This window comes from Ceratotherium simum, chromosome 2 (assembly GCF_057802395.1).
Source record: "Ceratotherium simum simum isolate JZ-2026a chromosome 2, ASM5780239v1, whole genome shotgun sequence".
In the NCBI taxonomy this organism is placed as follows: Eukaryota; Metazoa; Chordata; class Mammalia; order Perissodactyla; family Rhinocerotidae; genus Ceratotherium; species Ceratotherium simum.
In genome coordinates this window covers 31,085,969-31,107,668 of record NC_141901.1, presented here as the reverse complement: position 1 = coordinate 31,107,668, position 21,700 = coordinate 31,085,969, and the positions used below count along the sequence as shown (strand labels likewise).

The 21,700-nt window shown below is 45.8% G+C and overlaps 1 protein-coding gene across 1 annotated transcript in view; it reads right to left on the bottom strand.

Annotated features, from left to right (window-relative positions):
- Positions 1-7,396: 7,396 nt before the first annotated feature.
- LMX1A (LIM homeobox transcription factor 1 alpha) overlaps positions 7,397-21,700 on the bottom strand; it is a 141,864-nt gene continuing 127,560 nt past the window's right edge. Inside the window, exons 4-8 of the mRNA XM_087418642.1 lie at positions 16,933-17,105; positions 13,917-13,994; positions 12,358-12,427; positions 9,623-9,793; positions 7,397-7,734 (exon numbers count right to left, since the gene is read on the bottom strand). Of these exons, the coding sequence (XP_087274768.1) occupies positions 7,574-7,734; positions 9,623-9,793; positions 12,358-12,427; positions 13,917-13,994; positions 16,933-17,105 (653 nt within the window). The 3' untranslated portion in view covers positions 7,397-7,573. The remainder of the gene's footprint in view (positions 7,735-9,622; positions 9,794-12,357; positions 12,428-13,916; positions 13,995-16,932; positions 17,106-21,700) is intronic.

Sequence of the window (21,700 nt, the reverse complement as noted above, 5' to 3'; positions counted from 1 at the left end):
GGGAGTGTGACTTCTGGCTAAACCTCCTCATAAACATGTGTGTATGTATATGTTTGTATACATACTATGTACACATGTGTATGTAAATAATGTATGTATACATACTATGTACATACATTTGTATATGGAAATAACGTAAATATATGTGTGTATATACTACATACCCAGTATGTATGAAATAATGGATATGTAGGAAATAGCGTGTAGAATTGCCTGTTCATTCTCCTTCAGGAGGCTGGGTAATCTGATCAAATTCCACATTGGTTGTAGATGCCCAAATATATATAGGGATATTTGGAGAAGTTTGTTGAGATGAGGTGGGCAAATAAACCACTTCATTTTCCTAACAGGATAAGAGGACTCAGCTCTAAAGTCTGTGCTTTTCAGGTCATACATATATATGAAGTATAAAATTACAAGATAATCATTCCACCCTCTATCCGCCTTGCCTCAGTTGACTCCCATTACCTGGGAATATGTTATCTGGACCTTTCGTCTTTGTCTTAGTAGCATGAGGGGAACAAAATGGGCTTAGATTTCATCCTAACTGGGTTTGGCTTTGTGTATCAGTTAGGATTAGATATGGAGGTGAGTCAAAAAACCACACAACAGTAACTTAAAAAAACAAAGAAGTTTATTTCTTCCTCATATATAAATTAGGACATAGATGGCTGGAATGGCAGCTGGGCTTCCAGAAGCCCTCAGGAATCCAGACTCCTTCTACCTTGTTGTTTTACCATGTGGAACCTGCATTCACAAGCTCATCTCATGACCTCAGAGAGTTGCTCCAGCTCCAGCCATCACAACTGCATTATAGCCAGGAAGAAGAAAGTGACATAGAAGAGGGAAAGAGCACATGCCAGCTGTCTTTTAAGGAAGGTACCTCAAAGATGCCATATGACACTTCTGCTTATCTCACTGGTCAGAACTTAGTCAAATGAACACACTTAGTTACACTGGAGTTTGAGAAATGTAGGTTTTATTCCAAGGAAACTTGTACCAGCTAACAAAAATGGAGGGTTTATTTTAGGAGAGAATAAATTACGGGGAATGACTAGCAGCCTCAGCTAAACCTTAAAATAGGATGCCTTTGATCTGTATTAATGAATTATTGGCAACACGCTCCTGTCACCAACACCTTCACCATCAACCTCATTCGATGCCTCAAATTCTACCATTAGTCAACCCTCCACTGAAACTAGAATGGTCTTCATGCATTTGTACTTGAACATGCCTTGCATCCTTTCCTCTGTACTTTTACCCACTTGGTCTTTTTGTTTAAGGACCCTCCCTGCTCTTCTCAACCTATGTAAATTCTACCCATCTTTGAAGGCTCAGTTCAAGCCCCATCTTCTTAGTAAAGCCTCTTCTTCTCTTGCCTTTTCCCAATAACCTCTCTCTTTTCTGAACACCCATAGCACACATTATCTCTGCCAGCAGTCTGACACTTGTCATATATGGGCATATATGTTGAGTTTATGTGCACATCTTTCACTTTCAACTAGATTGTAAGCTCCTTGTAGGCAGGAGAGGTATTGTGACTTCTTCGTACCTCTCACAGTACCTGGGCATGTATGTGCTCCTAAGACTGCTACAGACCTTGCCCCTTAGAAGTCAGAGCTGGGGGAACAAGCAGAAGACCAAAGCTCAGGAGAAATGAATTAGAAACTCAACTCTGACCCTAACTAGCTCTGCAACCTTAGGCTTAATTTCTCTGAGTTACAGGTTTCTCATCTATAAAATGAAGGAAGAAATACCTGCCCAATCTAATCCAGAGGGTTGTAGTAAGGATCTAATACATACACACACACCCCTTGTACAATGCAAAACACCACAAAAATTGTAGGTATGTAGCTTCTGTTAGAGTTTTTTGACTGCAAGCAACTGAAACCAATTCAAGCTAACTTGAGCCAAAATGGGCCTTTATTGGAATAGCAGAGTAGATTGCTCATGGAATCAAAGGGTATCTGGAGCCCAGTCTTGGCAACCAATGGGGAGCAGAGCAGCTCTGGGGTCCAGGCGGCAGGAACTGTTTGGCCATCTCATCAGGTGCACAGCCGGAAATGAACCAACTCCAAATAAGCTTCCAACTTCATGCCACTCCCTCAGACTCAAGTCCTGAAAGAGGGTTGTTGGACTAGTTTCTTAGTTACAGCAGCCCAGTCACCTTGATTTACAGTCCCACAAAGTCTACACACGATGGAGGAAGGTCAAGTTCCCAGAGAAAATCAAGGTGATGTTCTCAGAATTAGAGTGAATGGAGGCTGAGTGGCCAGAAAACAGCAAATATCCACCACGGGGCTTAATAAACAAGTGTTGATTGAGTGACAGCGTCCCATTCCTTTGATTCTGAAGACATTTTGCACTATAAGACACTATAAGCAACTTCTTTAGACCTTATCAATGAACACCTTGGAGGGCATTAGTTTATCAGATTCTTTCCACCCATGGCAGTTAGAACAGGGCCTTATAGAAAGGAGAAACAGAATTATACTTGATGGGGGAGGGCACTAGGAGACAAGAATAAAATCTCTGCTCCATCATCACTTGCTCAGAGAAACCTTCTCCGACCTTCCTGACTAGGTCACACCTCCCTACCTTCCTTTCTCTTACAACTCTAAGACTTCTCTTTTGTGGCCCTTAATACAATGCAAGTTAAATTTATTAGCATTTTTGATTAATGGCTATTTCCTCCACTAACTTGTAATCTCCATGAGCACAGGGCTAATGTCTCTTTCTACTCACCTCTGCTGCTATGACCCATCCCAGAGCCTGGCATATTCTAGGTGCTCAGTAAATATTTATCAAATGAATTAAATGAATGAATAAATGAATGAACAAGGTGTTAAAGGGGCCAGATAAATTGGTCAGCTGCACAACTATCTAGGGTGGGTCGTTCCTACCACAGATCGGGGACAGGCTCCACCTTTCCCTTTCTAGCACAGGTGGTGGCAAGGGGAGATGAAAAATAGTGACAGATTAGCTAATGCACCATCCACTAGGGGCTGAGCTACCCTAGGCTTTTTTTTTTCCCCACAGAATCCTCCCCTGGAGGGGAGAAGGCCCATCAGGCAGTGGCAGCAGTAATCCACAGCTGCTGGGAGAGGAAACAAGCTATTCTCCGTCTGATCTGGGGTATCCCTTCCCTGCTGTGGGCATCCACCCCAGCAGGAGCACTGCTCACATGGACGCCATGGTCCCCAAGGGGCCCACCTGCATGTGTGCACCTCCTGAGACAAGACACTAAGAAGCCCTCCTATTCGTATAGCACTTCATGGTCTCCAAAGTTCTTTCCTAATTATTTCCTCTGATGCTTACAATGACCAACCTGTAAGACAGGCAAGTGTTATTGGCCCCATTTTATAGATGAAGAAATGGGGGCTCAGAGCCTTGCTCAAGGTTATGCATGCAGGGAACTTCAAATATGGCATAAACTTCAAGGCCAGAGAATCTCCAATTGTCCACATCATCCACGTGTAAAGGGACTATTTTTTAGTATAAACAACTCAAGGCCTTCTTTTGAGCCCTAAAGATAGCTCTCTCCTTCTTGTCTTTGAACAGAAGGTTACAACATGGTAAACAAAAGAATTCAGGAAAACAAGGTCTTAATTTGAGTTTTATGTTAGTTAAATCGTGTCAGTTTGCAGCCCAGTTTGGACTGACTGAATATATTTGTATTTGTATGGGGAAGGGATGAGAGAGGAAGAGAATGAGAGAAATACTTTGATTTTAATTGCAGTTCAGTTAAAAATTTATTTTGTCTTTGGGTTTGGAATTGACAAATTAATTCCACTTTCTTCCCATTTTTGATTCATGTTAGGTCAACTCAAAACTCTCCCGTTCAGAAAAGTCAGCCTACGGATCCGGGCTCTCACTCTCATCCCAGCCCTATTGTCTAAGCCCTAAAGTGGCAACAGATGGCTGGAGAAGTCTCCTATGCTCTGACTGCTTCTCCTTGGGGGTCAGAGTTCTTAACGTGTCTCTGGAATTGGAATTTTATCTGCATTCCTTTAAGTAACAAAACAAAACGAAAAACATACCACTCCCCCACAATTGTAACTCAGGCTATATAAGACCTACACTGAGATTTAAAGAAGTTATGGTGAGATGATTAGGAGCCTGCCTATCTCAGGTGAACCAGAGTGTGTTCTTTTTTTGCAAATATGGTCCGAGGCTCCTGTAGGCCTTTCCACAATGACCAAACCCTGAGAGCAAAGTCTGGCCCCCAGCACAGCAGCTAATACGTATCAGGCACTCTCCATGCGCCCAATGCAGTGCTAACTGCTTTGCATGTCTTATCTCATTTGCCCTCATAACCCCTCTGTGGCAGCCGAGTGACAAGTACCCTGCCAGAACAGTGGATGAGGAGTCAGAGGCTCAGCAGAGTGACGGAACTTGCCCAAGGCCATACAGTTAGTGAGTGGAGGAGCTGGGATTTGGATCAAGACATGCCCACTTTCAGCTGGAACGGGAAAAGAGAGAAGAAGAATGGAAATAACCAATCCCCAGTGAAATCTTAGAAGCCAAGAGCAGAGCTATCATTATGCATGGAAGAGAGGTGTCCTTCTAACTCGAACTCCCTCTCAGGTCTTTTATGTGAGCAAAAATATAGATTTCTATTGTGTTTGCGCGATTATCAAGTTCGTGGGGGCTGGTATTTGTTGCAGCAGGTAGCATTAGCCCAGTTACTCCACACAGACACCTAACCCAGCTTTGCATGCTTCTCTGAGAAGGCCAAGTCCGGGGTGATTCTGAAGGACAAGTAGTCGTCAATTAGGCCAACATGAGGGGTAACCGTCTCAGGCCTAAGCTCTCTCTGGAAGCTGGAGAATGAACCAGGGCTAGCCCAGTGGAAGACACAGGCTTCCTTGGTGGGCCCCTCCTGTCAAGCCGGCCTTATCACTCACATCTCTCTGCTTCTAGGCTCTCAGCAAGAGGCAGAGCCAGCTTCTCATGTCGGGTGGTGAGCCAGAGGTGGGGGTGGAAGGGTCTGAACCATGGCAGGTGGGTGAGAGAACATACAAAAAGTGACGCCGCCCTTTGTGTATGTCTTGTGGTCTCACATCCATGCTGTTTCCTTGCTTCTTTTCTTCATAGTCATAATTATCACCTATTCATATATCACATTTAAAGTTGTTGAGAACTTTGGGAGAATCTACCAGGAGAGCCACTGTCTGTTGCTTTGCCTCCAGCCTGGCTAGGCATCTGTCTTCAAGCCCACACGAGCAATCTTTCTCCTGCTCCATGACTGCTCTGATTTCCAAGCAAACGCTCTCGCAACGCATATCGTAAACTGCTCTGCCTCGAGTGAACTTGATGGTGAGGATGGAATGTTCCCAGTGTCTCCTTCTGTAAGGGCTCTTGTCAGGACTGAAGTCTTTGAGTACATCTTGGAAGGAGGGTAAAGACCCCTTTCTCACGTTTTCCTGTAGTTATCTTTCCCTCCATGTAAAGCTTCACCGTGAGCTCATCCTCATGCCCCTGTGGACAAAACACCCAGATCCCCTGGTTCCCTACCCACCACCCCTGCCCCTGAATAAACAACAGCTCATTTGTAAGAGGTTTTTAATTTCATCTTGGTATGCCATTAAGGAGTGGAATAAGGATCTCTATTCGTTTTTCACTCACATAGTATCTGCTACATTCTCCAACTGATTTTTACCACGGAAAGCCCACAGAGCCAGGCAGCATCTGCACGATTTTCACTCACTAGACTAGTTTGGGTTTCTTGGTGGTTTGCATAAATTATAAACAAGAGCACAAAAATCACACAACATAGACGCTACCGTAAGGGGACGTGTTCCCTCTGGCCCTGCACAGAGTGATGGGGACGAGTCGCTGTGTCCAAGGCTCTGATGACCGATGATGTCCCCAGGAGTGAGGCCAAGCCTATCCCAGCCCCTCTCACAGGAGTCCAAGCTGACCCTCCGTCTTCCCCATCAACTCATTCTGGTTTCTCAGGAAGCCTCCTTGCACAGAAGTATCCCATCCTAGCACCACAATTGGAGAACGGGGTGTGGAACTGTCCCTGTGTACAATGGCAGACGGGTCTTCTGTGCTCAGGGTCAGAAAAGCAAGCTGGAAGGAGGAGCCGTGAGTTTCCACCTGGACCCCCTCTGCCTCTTTGAGCTCCAGGAGGCTGTTTACAAACACACCCTCTAGAACAGGGGCCAGAAAACTTTTTATGGAAAGAGCCAGACAGCACAGATAGTAAATATTTTAGGTTTTCTGGGCCATATACACTGTCGCACATTCTTCTTTTCTTTTTTTACAACACTTTAAAACTGTAAAAACTATTCTTAGCTGGCAGGCTATAAAACACAGGCCTGCAGGCTGTAGTTTGCCAACCCCTGGTCTAGAACACTACAATGCTCTCCCCTCATCCCCTCAGCCATAGCCTCCTCCCCACTGAAGGACTCTGGCACCCCCCTGAGCTGCCCTGAGTTGGTATCTGCAGCCCAGCCTTTACGGAAAGGACTGAGTGGCAGAGTGGCCCTCAGGGCTCAGGTTGCAGGAGCCCTCCTGCTCTATAACCCAGGTGTCTTCCTTTGCCAAGTGACTGGTCTGGTTGTATTTTAAACAAATATCAGATATTAGCCTCAGCTCTGCTCACGTGTCCTGGGGGTGAATTAAGTCTCGGTGTCCCCCAGTGAGGTAGGTACATACTATCAGCTTTATCCCACACTTGCAGATGCTGAAGTTCAAGAGCAGAATTGACTTTCCTAGTGCTGCCCAACAACCACATGTCAGAATTTAAAAGAAAGCCAAAGAGTCTAGGCTTTACATTTTCTAAGAACATGATCAGGAATTATTCTGTCCCACCCAAGCCCAGTGATTCAACCTCAAAAAGAGCAAAAATCCAAGAGAGAACACTGTCAGCCACACAGAGTTGCTTTCCAGACCTCAATGATGCTCTCTGAAAACAGAATTCACTCAAGCACTCAAAGCTATGGGGCTAGGTGGAGCAGCCCTCTCTGCCCTGCTGACAAGTCTCTTCAAACTAAAAATAAAGTTTATAAAAGTAAATTATCTCATTTTATAACTTAAGTGCATCAAGCATTTCCTTAAATATAGTTCACACTGAAAATAAAGTTACTTTTGCTGTACAGTTGGTGTCTGTTATAATTAGGAATAAACTTTGATGATAAAGTATGAAAGGTTACACACTCACGCACACATCTATCTATCTGTCTGTCTGTCTATGAGTGTATGGATGGATAGACATATGCACCTCTTGACAAGAGCTTCCCCAAAATGGTGGGAAGTTGTTAGGAGTCTCTAGGTATCTAGTTTGCATGAGAATGTCTATATTAAAAGTCCCTGTCCTTAACGATAAACACATTTTCATACCTAATGCTAAGACTCTTATTAGAAACATTAAACTATGCAATCCATAATGTATTCAGTCTTTGGAAATGCTGAACTACACCATATCATTTTACAACAGCATCCCCAACAAAACTCCCTCCCCAACCCACCTCTTCCCTGGCCTCCCCATCCTAAAGCCAGCCGACCCCTCACATAATGTGGTTGTTCCATATGGGAGCCTAGCCACAGAACTCTGGGGGAAGACTCAAGAGGTGAAGTAAGAATTCTGCATGGAGTACAGGTGATCAATGGGGTTTCCCACTCTGGACTGCAGGGGTCCGGCTTCTGAGGTTGCTAGGAAACAGTCACCCAGGTTACTGAGGGAGGCGTCGTCACTATCCAGGTCATGGAAAAGGGGCTCGGCACCTGAAATGGAGATGAAACACTGGCATGAGAGTCTGGAAAAAGTGACTCACTTTAGTGCTAGGAAATTCAGCTAAATTCAGCAAGTGTGGTCTGAGCACATCCACCAGGTGAAGCTTTCTAGCGGGGGCTGGAGAGGGGGTGGGAGGAGGGGGGAGATCTACATAGAAAAGTAGGAAGGAGCGTAACCCCTGTCCACAAATGATCTCTAGTCTCCTTAGGGGGCTCATGTGTAAGGTGCAACAACGGAAAACAATATAAACTAGGAGATGACCAAGGGCTAAATTGAATGCAGCATAAGCAATAGCAGAACATCTAGACGGTGAGTATGGGGCATGGGCAGTCCACAGCACTGCAGACTGGAGAGAGGGGGCAGGTCTCCTAGAGGACTCAGCCACAAAAATGGTTCTTGAAGGAGGGATGGTAAGAAAACAAACATCAGCTCTGCAAAGGAGGCTCATGAAACCTCCTGTGATAACTGTCCTTTCAAACAGCAGGATTATACTGAGTGCCTACTCTTTCCTCAAATCCGTCCTGCAAAGGAAAAGAAGGTTAGGTGCCCACCCTCGAATAATTTATACCCTTGACAGAGAAGCCAGTGGGGCAAACTGTGGAACAGCTGCGAGATCACTGTGACCAGAACCTAGAGGCATGTACATTTTATCTCGACTTCAAGTAAATAGAAGAGGTGACAGGGGAGTTTATAAAACTTGTCATGTGGTTTTAATTATTCATTTTACTAAATGATTCATCATAGGGGTCCTTTATGTAACAAGACCCCTAGGACTCCGAAAATTTAAAAATTTGCAAAAAAGTCATTTGCCCTGTTTTCCCAGAGCTGTGGAGTTAAGACGGGTACAGATGTTACATGTGTCTCTAAAGAAGCAAGGAGGATGGTCATCACTGGAGCGTGCACATGTATATCTATGCATTTATGAACGAAGGAGATTGGTCAATGAAGTCTCTGCAAAGGGCCAGATCTTAATCAGTGTTTGCTGAATGCAAGACATGGGAAGATAGAGGTGATTTTAATAATAAATAGAATTTTTTTTAATTGACGGCAAAAAAGAAGTTGCTTGACAAAAATCTGTGAGCTGAGGCATATGTCTCTGATATTGATGTTTTGAAGGCTTGCTGAATAAAACTTTATTTTTAGCTATCAGGGTTATTTATTGCAGATTTCGCAGTACAGATGAATGCATTACATAGGCTACTGATCTGCTTTGTAAACAAGCATGGCGTCCAGAAACCACTCACCCCATCAGGGTGCCCAGTCCCCAGCTGCTGTCCATTAGCTTAAAGAGCAAGCTGAGCAAGTGAGGCAGCCTCGGCTAGCCACACCCCTGGCATTTGAAGCAACCCCAGTTTGGGGGGGTTGGGAGTGGGGGGTACTTTTCATTTCACAAGTCAGTTTATGTTTCAGGAATTACATTAGAGCATCTACTAGTATCCATGACAGGATAGGCCAATCAGAACATTTGTTTTCTGTGCTTTTATATATTGTCTTTATGTAAAAGTTTGCTTAATTAAGAACTTCTGTCTATATCACTGTTAATATTGCTTATAAACATGTGTGATACCTGGCATGAAATGAAAGACTTAGGAAACCCAATCACAACAAAGAGGTCTACAATGAAAGCACACACCTCCTATTTAAAACTAACAAATGAGAAGCTTGGAAAGGACAATAAATGGAAACATCGCTAATGAATATGTGCATTGGTCTTCCTTCTATAGCCATTGGTGAGGTGATTCTAGCAGTATTTTGTGGGGCGCTTATTCTGCTTTGCAGCTTCAGTGAGCATCTACTGCACAGGCGTGTTTGGAAAGCAATGAGAAATCCACACAAGCAAGATGTGAGAGGTCCTTGTGGGGCTTGAGTCCCTCTTACCATAGGGGTGCATGTGGTCTCCAGGCATCTGGGGTGGGGTGAGACCCTGTCGGAAGGGATCTGAGCTGTAGACACTCTGCTCGATGGCCAGGAGCTGCTGTGGGGTGGGCAGAGCTGTGTAGGGGTTCATGATCCCTTCCATCCCAGCATTCCCGCCACCATTTGTCTGAGCTGTGAGACAAAGAAGAAGGCGGGTCATTCTCCACACACAGGCCAGCATGCCATGCTGGGAGAGAGGGCCACAGAGCATCTTCTAAACTTCACATCCTCCATTCCATGTGTCCCTCACAGCACTGGCCTTTGCTACTGCTCATGAAGAGAAGAAAGTGAGAAGGGCAGGTGAGTAGAATGCAGGGATCCCTGGATTTGGAGTGGGGTGTGCTGGATCTGAGAGCCCACAGTTATCCCGCCATGTGGACTTCTCCACAGGGCTGCTTAAGGGTCCTCACAACATGGCAGAAAGCTTCCCTAGAGAAGGGTCCTCACAACATGGCAGCCAGCTTCCCCAGAGCTTCTCCAAGAGGGCGTAAAGCAGAAACTACCACGCTTTATGACCTAGCCTTGGAAGTCACATCGTAGGTCAGCCCTATTTAGGGTCAGAGGGGACTACACAAGGGTGTGAACACCAGGTGGCAAGAATCATGGAGGGCCATCCTGGAGGTTGGTGACCACACAAGCTGTGTGACTATGGCTAGATCATTTTACTTCCTGGGTCTTGGTTTCCTTATTTATAGACCGGAAGGGGATAAGGTGACATCAGTGATTCCCAGCAAGGCCCTAGCAAGTGCCATCAGGGATCACCTTGGCAGATAGGGATGGGGTGGGCAGTTGAACTTGGAGAGCTTTCTTGAAATATATCATTAAAACAAAGCTGTTGATGCTACACACAGGTTTAGCATCCACTGAAGGGAATGATCTAAAGATCTTTCCAGCATTATCCCACTAGGAGCCCATCAGTCAAGTGGGAATCCCGACACTGGCCCGATCGACCTCAGGGAACTGATATGAAGACTCCATGAGATCGTGTGTGCTTTAGAACTACAACTTGCTATGTGTGTGTACAGAATTTTATGATACAAGGAGGACTCAGTTCCCGCATCCACATCTTTGTGGTTCTCTGAACGTAGTTCCATTAACTCTCAGAGACTCTATTTTCTACTGGGCTCTGCTTTCTTAAGTCTACCCTAGGAGATGCCCTTAGAATTCTTCAAAGTCCCCGTCACTATGAGTTTGTGTTCATAAAGCCTTCATGCATCCTTCTCCCTTTGAGCGTGTTGGCTTATACGGAGTCAACTTGCATGGCTCTTCCTAAAGTCCTCTCATATCTGTGACCCTCTTTGAACTTCACAGGGGCCCTATGCCATAGGGCTGGCAGGCGTTATTACCCCACCCTAGGCATACACAGCCTGAGGCACAAGGAGATGAAGACCCTGGTCCCAGATCAACCGGCATTGGGAGTGGAGCTGAGGCAGAATTCAGGTCTCCTGACTTCCCTTGAGGCTCCACCCTTCCCCAGCACCCATGTCTTTGTTTCACTCCTCTCCCTGAGCACCCAACTTGCTGTTAAGATACTGTTTGGCCTAGAAGGTAAGAAGCTAAGGAAACTTTGCTGCAAGAGTCAGAGTCTAGATTGAGCCTAGCCTAGGTGTCAAGCACAAGGCAGGGTCCATGCCAGGACAAGGGGCTCTGTTTAGGGGCCTGAGAACCAATGTCACATTCCACAGTCTTCAAAGTGTGGTCCACCGACCAGCAGCAATGGGAGTTTGTTAAAAACCCAGACCTTAAGAACTGGAAAGTGTATGTTACCAAATGCCAGGTGACTTATGTTCATACTCAAGTGCGAGAATCCTTGCTCTAGGGCACCGACAGATGATTCAGGGAATTCTGCCGGATGCCTGAGTTGGGGGCATATCCCTTTAAGAATGACATTGTGCTAAGAGAGTTACTCTTGATTTTTTTCATTTAACTTCCTTGAAGTCTCCCACAACCTAACCTTCTTCACTCCCTCCCCAATCCTCACACCACCCCTACTAAAAACAACAACAACACATGAAGGAACATGCTGGGAGGGGTGAGTTGAGACAGAAATGGCCTAGTGGAACTTAGAATCAGAGAGACAGTTCCCGTCCCAGCTCCACCCTTTACTCCTCTAGGACCACAGTGAGTCTTGCAGAGCCTCTGTTTGCTCATCTGTGAGATGGGGATGATAATAACTTTTCTGCTCACCTCGGGGCAGGGGGTGCTTGGAAGAGTCAGGCCAGCATGTGTGAGTGCTCTCGTGAACTATAAAAGTGCTCCAACAAAGGAGATTTTTTACTATCATTATTTTTACTATTTTATGTTATTTTGGAAAGAAGTTAATTCACAGAGGTGTCTTCTATTAAATTGATTTGCCTGGAAGGAGAGGACCAGGCAGGAAGGGAAACTGGGCATGTCTTGGACTCTGCAGGTGGCCCTGACACAGTCCCCCGACACTGTGGCAGTGTCAGGGCAAGGAGGCTTTAGGTAGGGTTAGTGCCACCTCCAATCAGCCATTCAAGGCCCACAGCTCAGTGCCCTCAACCCTCCCACAGTTCCTCTCGGCTGGGTCCTCAGGAAGGTCCCATCTTCCTAGCGGGTGTGAACAGGGCTTCCTGGAGCCCAGAAATGTCATTCAAAGAGCTGGGTAGTTGGAGGCCTCTGGTAGGAGAGACCTGGACTCCAGCGAGGACTGCCGGGAGGAGCCGCCAGCTTACCGGAACTCAGCCTCTGGGTGTTCTGCTGATCTTGCTGCTGTTGCTGCTGCCGCCGGGCCAACTTCTTCATCTGATGAGGAGAGGACCACAGGTTAGAAGTCAGGTGACCTGCAGCAGGTTCCCGCCAAAGGGCAAAGGGCTTGTGTATAAAGCAGAGGGACCGTTTCCCTAGCTTTTACTCAGTAAAGGAGCCACGGTTGAGGAACGGCGCCTCAAGTTTGATGCATTGCAGCTTGAGGGCTTTTTACTTTGCAGCAGTGGAAACACAGCTGGTTGGGAAGCAACCATGTGGCTTGCCTTAGCAAGAACAGGGATTTCCTCTCAGCAGATAAAACTTGCTGCTTATGTTGTGACAGGTTTATGTGAGGTATAAGTGTGGGTGTGGGGTCTGCAGCCCAGTTTAGATGTGCAGCAAGAGGCTTCTGACAGGGCGTGATTTGGGACGAGCCAAGAGGCTGTTCCCTGCCCACTACCCTGTCTGCTGGCCCTTGTGAGACGCGTGCCAGGAGATTCACGCCTCTAGGTAAAGACCTTGTCTCCCAAAGTACCCTGTTAACACACATACTTCCTGGAAGGAACATTTTAACCCAATGTTTCTCAAAGTGTGTCCTGCAGAACATTAGGTTTCCATGAGACATTAATATATATTTTGAATGTGTGTGTGTGTGTGTGTCCCTTTAAGTGGAGGTAAACAGAGAGGAATAATCATTAATTTAGATGTCAATCCAAGAGAATGAGAAAACACTGGGTTCAAAACAAAAATTTCTTTACTGTGAGATTTCTCAGAGCTTCAAACTCCTCTGCTTTATGAATTCATAGCCGACAGGGTCTCTCAAACCTACTGAACCATGGAGTCCTTTCATGACAGAATACACATCAATGACCCTGTTCTGAGGAATTCAGGTAGGGAAATGCCACCTTATCAGATTATGAGATATTAATTTATCACCCACTAAAGATCAGGGCCCTAGAGAAATGGGCCACAGGACATATGCATTTTTAGGGTTAGGAAAATAAATTAGTAAAAGGTCTAAAATAAATAAAAGACCATGGCAGGGGAATACCGACCTTGGTAGGATCCAAGGGACACCATGATGGTTTGGGCCTATATGGGGGGTGGGCCACTGGGAGAGGTGAGTAAAGACATTCATTCCACCATGCCATAATGTTGTCTTAGACCAGTCATATGTGTGCTAGGTAGATTTCTCTTCGAAATTTTAAAAGAACTTTGGTATCTGGGTTAAAGGAATGTGAATTAAAGAAACTGTTTTAACCATAAGACACACGAAAACATTTATACATGCAGATGGCTGGTCAGATTCACAAGTCATGGCCACTAGGAAAATAAAAGCCATCTCACTAAAACAAATGGCCCATCTCACCCCTTCTGCAGAGCTGCTGTGGCTGAAATGACTACTGATAACAGAATTTTTAAATCAAGAGAAATACTCTATCCAATGAGTTCAGGTTGGAGAACCTGTCAGCAAGTACAACGTCCTGCTGCTATTATTTCGGAAAGCCAGCCACATGGAGACAGACGTAAGTAAGAAGAGGATTACCTTAGCTCTCTGGTTCTGGAACCACACCTGGACCACACGGACACTCAGCCCTGTCTCTGCAGCCAGGGTCTCCCTCACCTTGAAAAAAGGGAGCATTAGAAATCCAGAAACATTGGCATCTTGGAGTAGGAGGCAGAACATTTCCTATGCAGGGCACAGGGAGGCCAACAGGCCGCATCTTATATCAGAGGTGGCTAGTGTTCAATGTTGAGCATAGGCCCAAACACAAGAACATGGCTTCCCTTCACGTGGAGAGAGGGTTCTTCACCAGGTAAACAGAGAGAGGAATAATCATTAATTTAGATGTTCATTCCAAGAGGTGTTTCTGGGTTTCTCTTACTCTGGAATTAGGCCTTCAAATGGTTCTTAAACACCAGCAAAATCTATTGGTGTGCTTTAGCTATACTCCATGCATATGCATTAACCTACTTAAGGAGAATTGAGGGTGAAAATCACTTTGCAAAAACAAATGGTTCCCTCCTGCTTTCTTCTCCTGTCTAAATTCCTTGACCTCAATTTTTGGTTTTGTCTCTCATAGCTCTAGGTGACTTTTGGTGTTTCATGAATATTCATATTAACTGTTACTCTGAGTGGGCCCTGCGCAAAGAGAACAGGACAAGAGCCATCTGGAATCTGGCAGAGCAAGGCAGACAGCTCTAATGCAGGCACATGCACCAGGGCCAGGGCCATGCAGAGACAGGACAATGGGGACCCTATAATGAAGAGATGTATTTAAACATCTGCCCTCCACAGAGTCCCAAGGTGAGGGGCTGGCAAGGTGGTGAGAAGGAAAGAGGCAAGGAGCGGAGGCTTCCCAAGAGTGGGCCTGAGAGACACTGCCCCCTCATGGTTAGATTCTGGGGGAGATGGGATCAAAGGAGCTCCTTGAATAAACACGTGGGTAGAGCAAACTGGAGGCCTCGGGAAGTAATTCATCTTTATCATGCTACTTGGGCTGAGGCTTAGGAGAAGTGGGATGATTAGACCAGATTTTTAAAATACATCCTTCTGCTAAGCCAACTAAAATAGCAGTGTGCCCCAGGGCCCCACCTCCACCTGCTGAAACCCTATCCATTCCTCAGAGGCCCAGCTCAGAAGCCACCTGTTCCACAAAGCCTTGCCTGATTCCCCAGACAGAGGTGACCTTTCCCTTCCCTCGGCTCCCGGCTGCCCTCTGTTATGGTCCTCAGAGCTTTCTCCCAGGTGTTAGCTCCATGTGCACACATCTCCTCATCACTGGTGGCCTGGAGGCTGCCCGGGGACAGGCACTGGGCACAGGCCATACAGAGGCTGGGAGTTTAGTGTATGTCAAATAAGTAAATAAATGAGGGAGGTGATAATTTGTCCTGTGTAAGCCTACTTTGGGGCTATTTCACTTGCTACCAGCACCTCCTCTGGAGCCTAGAGAGCAGCAAGGGCAGAGAAAGAAAGATTCTGCAGGTGAATGCTTTCAAAGGTCAGAAGTGCTGGTAGACTGTATTATTGTTGAGCAAAAGCCCACCCTTCCCTCCCCTGCTCCACTGGGTGCAGAGCAGGGTGGGGGTGGGGGGAGCTGGATGTTGTCTGCTTCCCCCACGCACTCACATTGGGCTTAGCAATATGACCTGCTTTGGCCCACGGAAAGTGAGTACATGTGACACGTGTGATATCCAAGGAGAGCCTTTCAGTGGGCTTGCCCAGTGTGTCTTGGCCTCTTGCCTTCTGCCATCCTCATAAGAACAGCATACCCCAGGTGGCTGCTGCTCCTTCAGCCTGGACCCTTGAATGACACACAGGTGGAGCAGGCCTGAACCTGAGCCCAGCTGGGCACAGCCAACCCACAACATAGGAGCAGGCCATCAACGTTTGTTGGGAACCACTAAGATTTTGCTTGTTATTGCAGCAAAAGCTGACTAATACAGATAAGAATGCAAGAAAAGCAATGCGAACATTTTCTAAAATTTATTTCCCTCACGAATTTCAATAAAAAGCCTTTCTTATTTTTATTGTATAAATGATAGTACCCAGCATATGGCAGGCAGTCAGTAAACAGTGGGTACTTAATAAATGGATGCAGCTATTTGTGGCAGAGATTGTTAACTGTCCCCAGTATCCATTCTCTCCTTCCTCCTATTAGTAGTTGAATCCCCAAGTTTTAGCAAGGCATGTAGTCACCCAGATAAACTAATTTCCCAGGCCCCCTTGTAAGAGATGCAACCAGGGGATTAAACTTTAGCCAACACGTATGAGTGGAGTGATGTAAACAGTCCCAGGGTAGGTCATTAAAAAAGCAGCTGCTTGCCCTCCCCTTCCTCTTTCTCCACCATGGTGGCTGGAAAAAATGGTGACAATTGGAGCAGCCCCTTGGATCCCTGTGATGGATAAGAAAGCTGCCCCGCCAGTCTTGGAATGCTCACCTCTGGACTGTCACATAAGAGAGAAATAAACTCCGATCTCATTAAGTCACTGTATTTTTTTTTAATACGAATGCTCACAGCAGCCCTATCTGTAACTGCCCTAAACTAGAAACAACCCAAACACCCACCAACAGGTGAGTGGACTAACAAACCATGGCACATCCATACAGTGGAAAACTATTCGACAACAAAAATGGATGAACTACAACATGGATGAATGCCAAAAGCAGCGGAGACTAGACCAAAAAAGAGTATATACTACAAGCCACTATATTTTTATTCTTTTTGTTATAGCATCTCAGTTTATACCCCAACTGATACCTATTATTGTTATTCTTCGCATTGTTCACCATGAAATGAAAGGTGTGGGCAAGCAAACAATTGGAGTGGCTATGTATGCACAAAAGCATCGGGAGATTCTATTATATCCCTGGCCACAGCTTCAGTGATCCCTGGAGTCTGCAGTGGGGTTCAAGGCCACCTGCACAAGCTCTGTCTGAACAGCCCACATGCACACAGACAGCTCTGACCCCAAGGTTCCCATCAACACCCCAGAGGAGTCTGGGGTGCACACAGAGAAGTGGGGCCTGGCCCCTTTCCTCCCTTCTTCCCTTCTGTACCTTCCTGCATGGCTTGGAGGATACTTCAAACGAGGCCTTGAATGCTCTCCTTTGTTGGGTTGTCAAGATGGTTCTGGGACGTTTGGGGCGTTTATGGTCTTTGCCATCCTCAGCAGTTCCTTTCCCTGCCCCATGGGCTGACTTGCAAAGACTTTCTTCATCATCACTTTTGCCTAACGGAAGCAGAAAACAATGTGTTGAGTCCTTCAAAGCCACATCCTGGAGCTGTATGTTATTCCACAACAAGGCCCTCGGGTCCATGTTCCCAGAATGGCTTTAGATATGAGTGCAATTACCTGTGTGGTATTGATTTGAAAGCCTCCAGGAAGCGGCTAAGAAAAAGATTCTAAAATCCAGAGACAAGAACCAAAAAGTCCACCATTACAGCTCAGGACTTTCTCACAGGACGGTGTGTCCTAGCTCCGTGTTTACTAGCTGTGTGACCTTGGACCAGTTACTTAACTCTCTATGACTCAACGCCCTGATCTGCAAATTCAGCATATAAGAGAACCTGCTTCATTGAGGTTGTTGGGAGGATTTAAGGAGTTTATACCAATAAGGCACTCAGAATGCTTCCTGGCATATGATAAATGCCCAGTAAGTGTTGGTTATTAATATTGTTCCTTAGATGTCATTTTTCAAGCCTAGACCTGGAAAAGCTGTGTATAACTTCCTAGACATTATGTCTGAAATTCTAGCCACTGCCAGAAGGTAGAAAACATTACTGTTTAAAAGACCATAGAGGATCAGCATAGACAGATAACACAGACAGTTAGTCAAAATTGCCTGTCTATAAAATAAATAACTCTCTATTCCTATCTGACGGCCTAGTGGTTCAAGTTCAGCATGATCCGCTTTGGCGGCCCATGTTCGGTTCCTGGGTGCGGAACCACATCACTGTCAGTAGCCACGCTATGGTGGCGGTGCACACAGAAGAACTAGAAGGACTTACAACTAGAACATACAACTATGTACTGGGGCTTTGGGAAAGAAAAAAAAAAAAGAGAGAGAGGAAGATTGGCAACAGATGTTAGCTCAGGGCAAATCTCTCCCAGCAATAAATAAATAAATAAATAACTCTCCATTAAAGTAACTGCATTTATTTATTTATTTATGTGAATTTCTCCAACTCTCTAAGCAGTGAGCAATACAAGGGGTAACTTTTGAAGGAAATAAAGCCTCTAGTATACGTCACATTCTTTCCCAGGCTGCCTCTTGCATCCTACAGGCTTCATGCTTCTGAGAAGATGCTTCCAGGGTCTGGGAAATACCCATGTGCAAGAGACTTCTTTCCACTTTCAGCATTAAAAGCCTTAGGGAGTTGCATGCCCAGATTACCCTACCAGGAGCCTCATTTCTCTCTGGGTCCCCACAGAGCTCAGCCGTCCTCGTGCCTCCGTGGAAACCTCTGTCCCAAGGCCTTCCTCTGTCCCAATCCACTCCCCTGATTACTGACACACAGGAGGCTCTTAACAGATGTTGTGGAAAGGACATCTCTTCCCTTCTGTCTCACTCCCCTCAATAGTACAAATGAAAAAACCTAAAAGCTTAAAGAAGAAGAATCCTCTTGACATGGGGTGGCTACTCTGGCATCTTCAACTCTGATGTTGCTCTTTCCAGGAGGTAATTCAGTAAGCTGATCTCAGTCACATCTCCATAACGAAGGGGTTTCAGGATCTTTCCAGAAGGAGGTTTTCAGAACGGCAAGGAAAGAATAAGCACATAAGAAATAAAAGTCTCAGGGAAATGAGAAGACCCCACAAGAGGAGAAACGGTAGAAAATAGGAAGCCATGGACTGCACAGACTCACCCTTGCTAGGCCCTACATCCTGCTGCTCAGAGACCCCTCCCACCTCGAAAGCCCAGTCTTTAGTGAGGTCAATAATTCTCTCTGCTAGTGTACTCCTCAGGGTCAAAAGGATGCTCCTCTGGCACCAGCGATGCCTTCGTGATATTTCTGAGGAAACAGGGCTGACACCTCACCACAAGGACAATGTAGATCTCCCACAAGGCAGGTGACTAAAAGGGGCTGAGTCTAGAACAAACAAGTAAGAGGTCAAAAGTATAGAATATATTTTAAAATGAAACTGTAGTATCTTCTGAAACCTCACGTCTTACACCAGTTATGTCCATCAAAGGGTATTTGCAAATGTCTTCCAGAGTCAGTATGATTCTTTGATAGTCATTCCTCACATAGGTTGATGCAAATATATATTGATAACTAGGATAATGTAACTAACGAAAACATCAAGTCTAAAATAATGCTAGAGTCCATGATAATGGCTCATATATGATGACACCATTCAGGAAAGCAATGTGGCATGGTATCTACAAGCATGGGCTTTCGAGTCACATAAATTCAGGTTTAAATTCTGGCTCTACCCCCTATTATGTGTGATTTTGAACAAATTCTCAGGACTCGATTTTCTCATAGGGAAAAGTAACAGTGTTGTTGGAATTAAATGAGATGGCATGTGTAAAGGGTTTAGCACTGTCCAGAATGTGAAAGGTGCTCAGTAAATTATCATCATCGTCGTTATTATTATTTCAACATAAAAGAAGTATTCGTGATCCAAGACACATGTTTTCTGTTAATAATAGTCACATATTGATGGGAGTTGGAGGTAAGGTTTTACAAGGCAAGTGTTCATTTCTCCTTACAGACATGACCCTAGCCAATACTGAGAGTTAGTTTTGTGGAATGTGAGTGTGAGTACTTGTGAGAAGGAAGAGAAAGAGAGGGAGAGGGAGTGGGGCTGGTTCCAGAAGGAAGATGTAATTTCTGAAGTTTGTTCAGCACCCCAGCAGGGTGGCTGAGGGCCCCTGGTTTCCCCTACTGCTGCCACTGTACTTTTCTTCACCTGGGATACACGCACATTTCCCAAGAGCTGCTATTCCACCATGGAACAACAGAGAGGAGGGGAAAAGAACCATGTCCTAGGGTAGCATTTGGTGCCCATTTCTGGAGGATGTAGAGAGCACTATAGCTGGCTGCTCATTCATTCTCTCCACATCCCTACAAGAAGAGAGAGATGAAAACATTTGTTTTCAGAAGAAGAAGGAGAAGGAAGAGGAGGAGAAAGGGAGGAAGGAAAAGGAGGGGGAGAGGGAGGAGGATGAGATTAAGATTTGTCTCGAGTGTTTCCATTGTTTTTGTGGTGTATTTTCTCCCTCCGATTCCTCCTTTCTGCTATTCAATATCTCACTTTCTCTTCTGTCTCTTCAGGTCCCCCATTTGCCTTCCAAGAAGCACTTCATGCTCTAGACCAGGATCCTAGAGACTTTTTTGTAAAAGGCCAGAGAGTAAATATTTTACTCTTTGCAGGCCTTACGGGCTCTATTGCAACTACCCAACTTTGCCATTGTAGGGCGAAAGCAGCCACAGACAATATAAATGGGCATGGCTGTGTTTCAGTAAAACTGTATTTCAAAAACAGGCACCAGGCCAGATTTGGCCTGCATACTATAGTTTGCTGATCCCTGCTCTAGACCTCTCCTGACTTCCTGTACTCCATCAAAACAGACATATCCTGTGTCCCATTCTTTCAGGCTCTGACTCTAGGGGCAGGAAGCACTGCTGATCTGATACACCAAGGGGAGTCAGCGATTAACATGGTTTGATGTGTTCCCTCCCACAGTCAATAACATATATACATTGAACAGGAAATGCCTCCAACCGAAGAGTCACCAGTGTGGAATTTCAGGTGTCCTAGCAGATCTGAATGAGAGAGATTCTGAAGATGGAGGGATGGAGGGGCCTTTTGGCACCTCTCAAAGTACAGACAGAGGCCACGACCCAGCTGCCAAGGGGAATGCAGCCCATCACTAACCATCACCTGGCTTCTGTCTGCTGTGTTGTAAGTATTCTGGTCATAACAGTGCCCTCTGACTCTTGGGGAATTTCCAGGCTGCTCCCAGGGTGTTCACTGAGGCTCCCGCCTTCTCTCTCAGCAGGGGCAGGCCTGACTGAGCCCACCTTCTCCATGAAAATATGCAGTGCCTAAAATGTACACTTATCAATTTGTCTAAGAGAAAAGAAAGTTCTAAAATAGCTGGGAGATTTTCCCCAGAACCAGCAGGAGTACTGGAGAGCAGAAGATGAAGAAAAATCTTCAAACGGCAGAGACGTAGGAGTGGAGGGAGGGGCGGCCCCTCTCCGTTGCCAGAGGCTCCCACACCCAGATACAGGCCAAGCAATCCCTCATAATTTAAGCTGACACCCCTCAGCGGAGATGAAAGGAACACCACTCGCTGTCTCCGACAACAAATGTCAGCATCCCTGGAGGCCATTTAGACACAAACGCAGCATAAATCTGACTCCTAGCGGGGAAGTCCAGAGATTGTCTCCACGCACAGCCTACCAGAGTGAAATGAATTTGCTTGGCACAAAGTTTGAACATGTTTCTCAGGGTCTTTCTTTCCCCTTTCTTGTAAAAAAAATCTGGAATTGTTCAGGGCTATTGCTTCCCCCTTGCCTGGTCCTCCCACTTGTTTATGACATAAGCAATTGCAGATGAAAGACCCAGCCATGGTTTATGGCCCTGAGACGGGCTGCACTACCTGTGGGGCCTCGCAGATTCATTTCAGGTTGTTGGAAAAACCCCAACAGCACATAAACAGGGCAAGAGATATCTGAGCTTGGCCCAGGCGGTGAGGGTGAGGGAGGGGGGCCAGAGACTCTCATGCTCGGGAAGGGAGAGGCAGGAACAGGCCTCAAATGCTTCCCCAGTGATGAGCCTCATAAATGTCCTTCAGGCCGGGGGAGTGG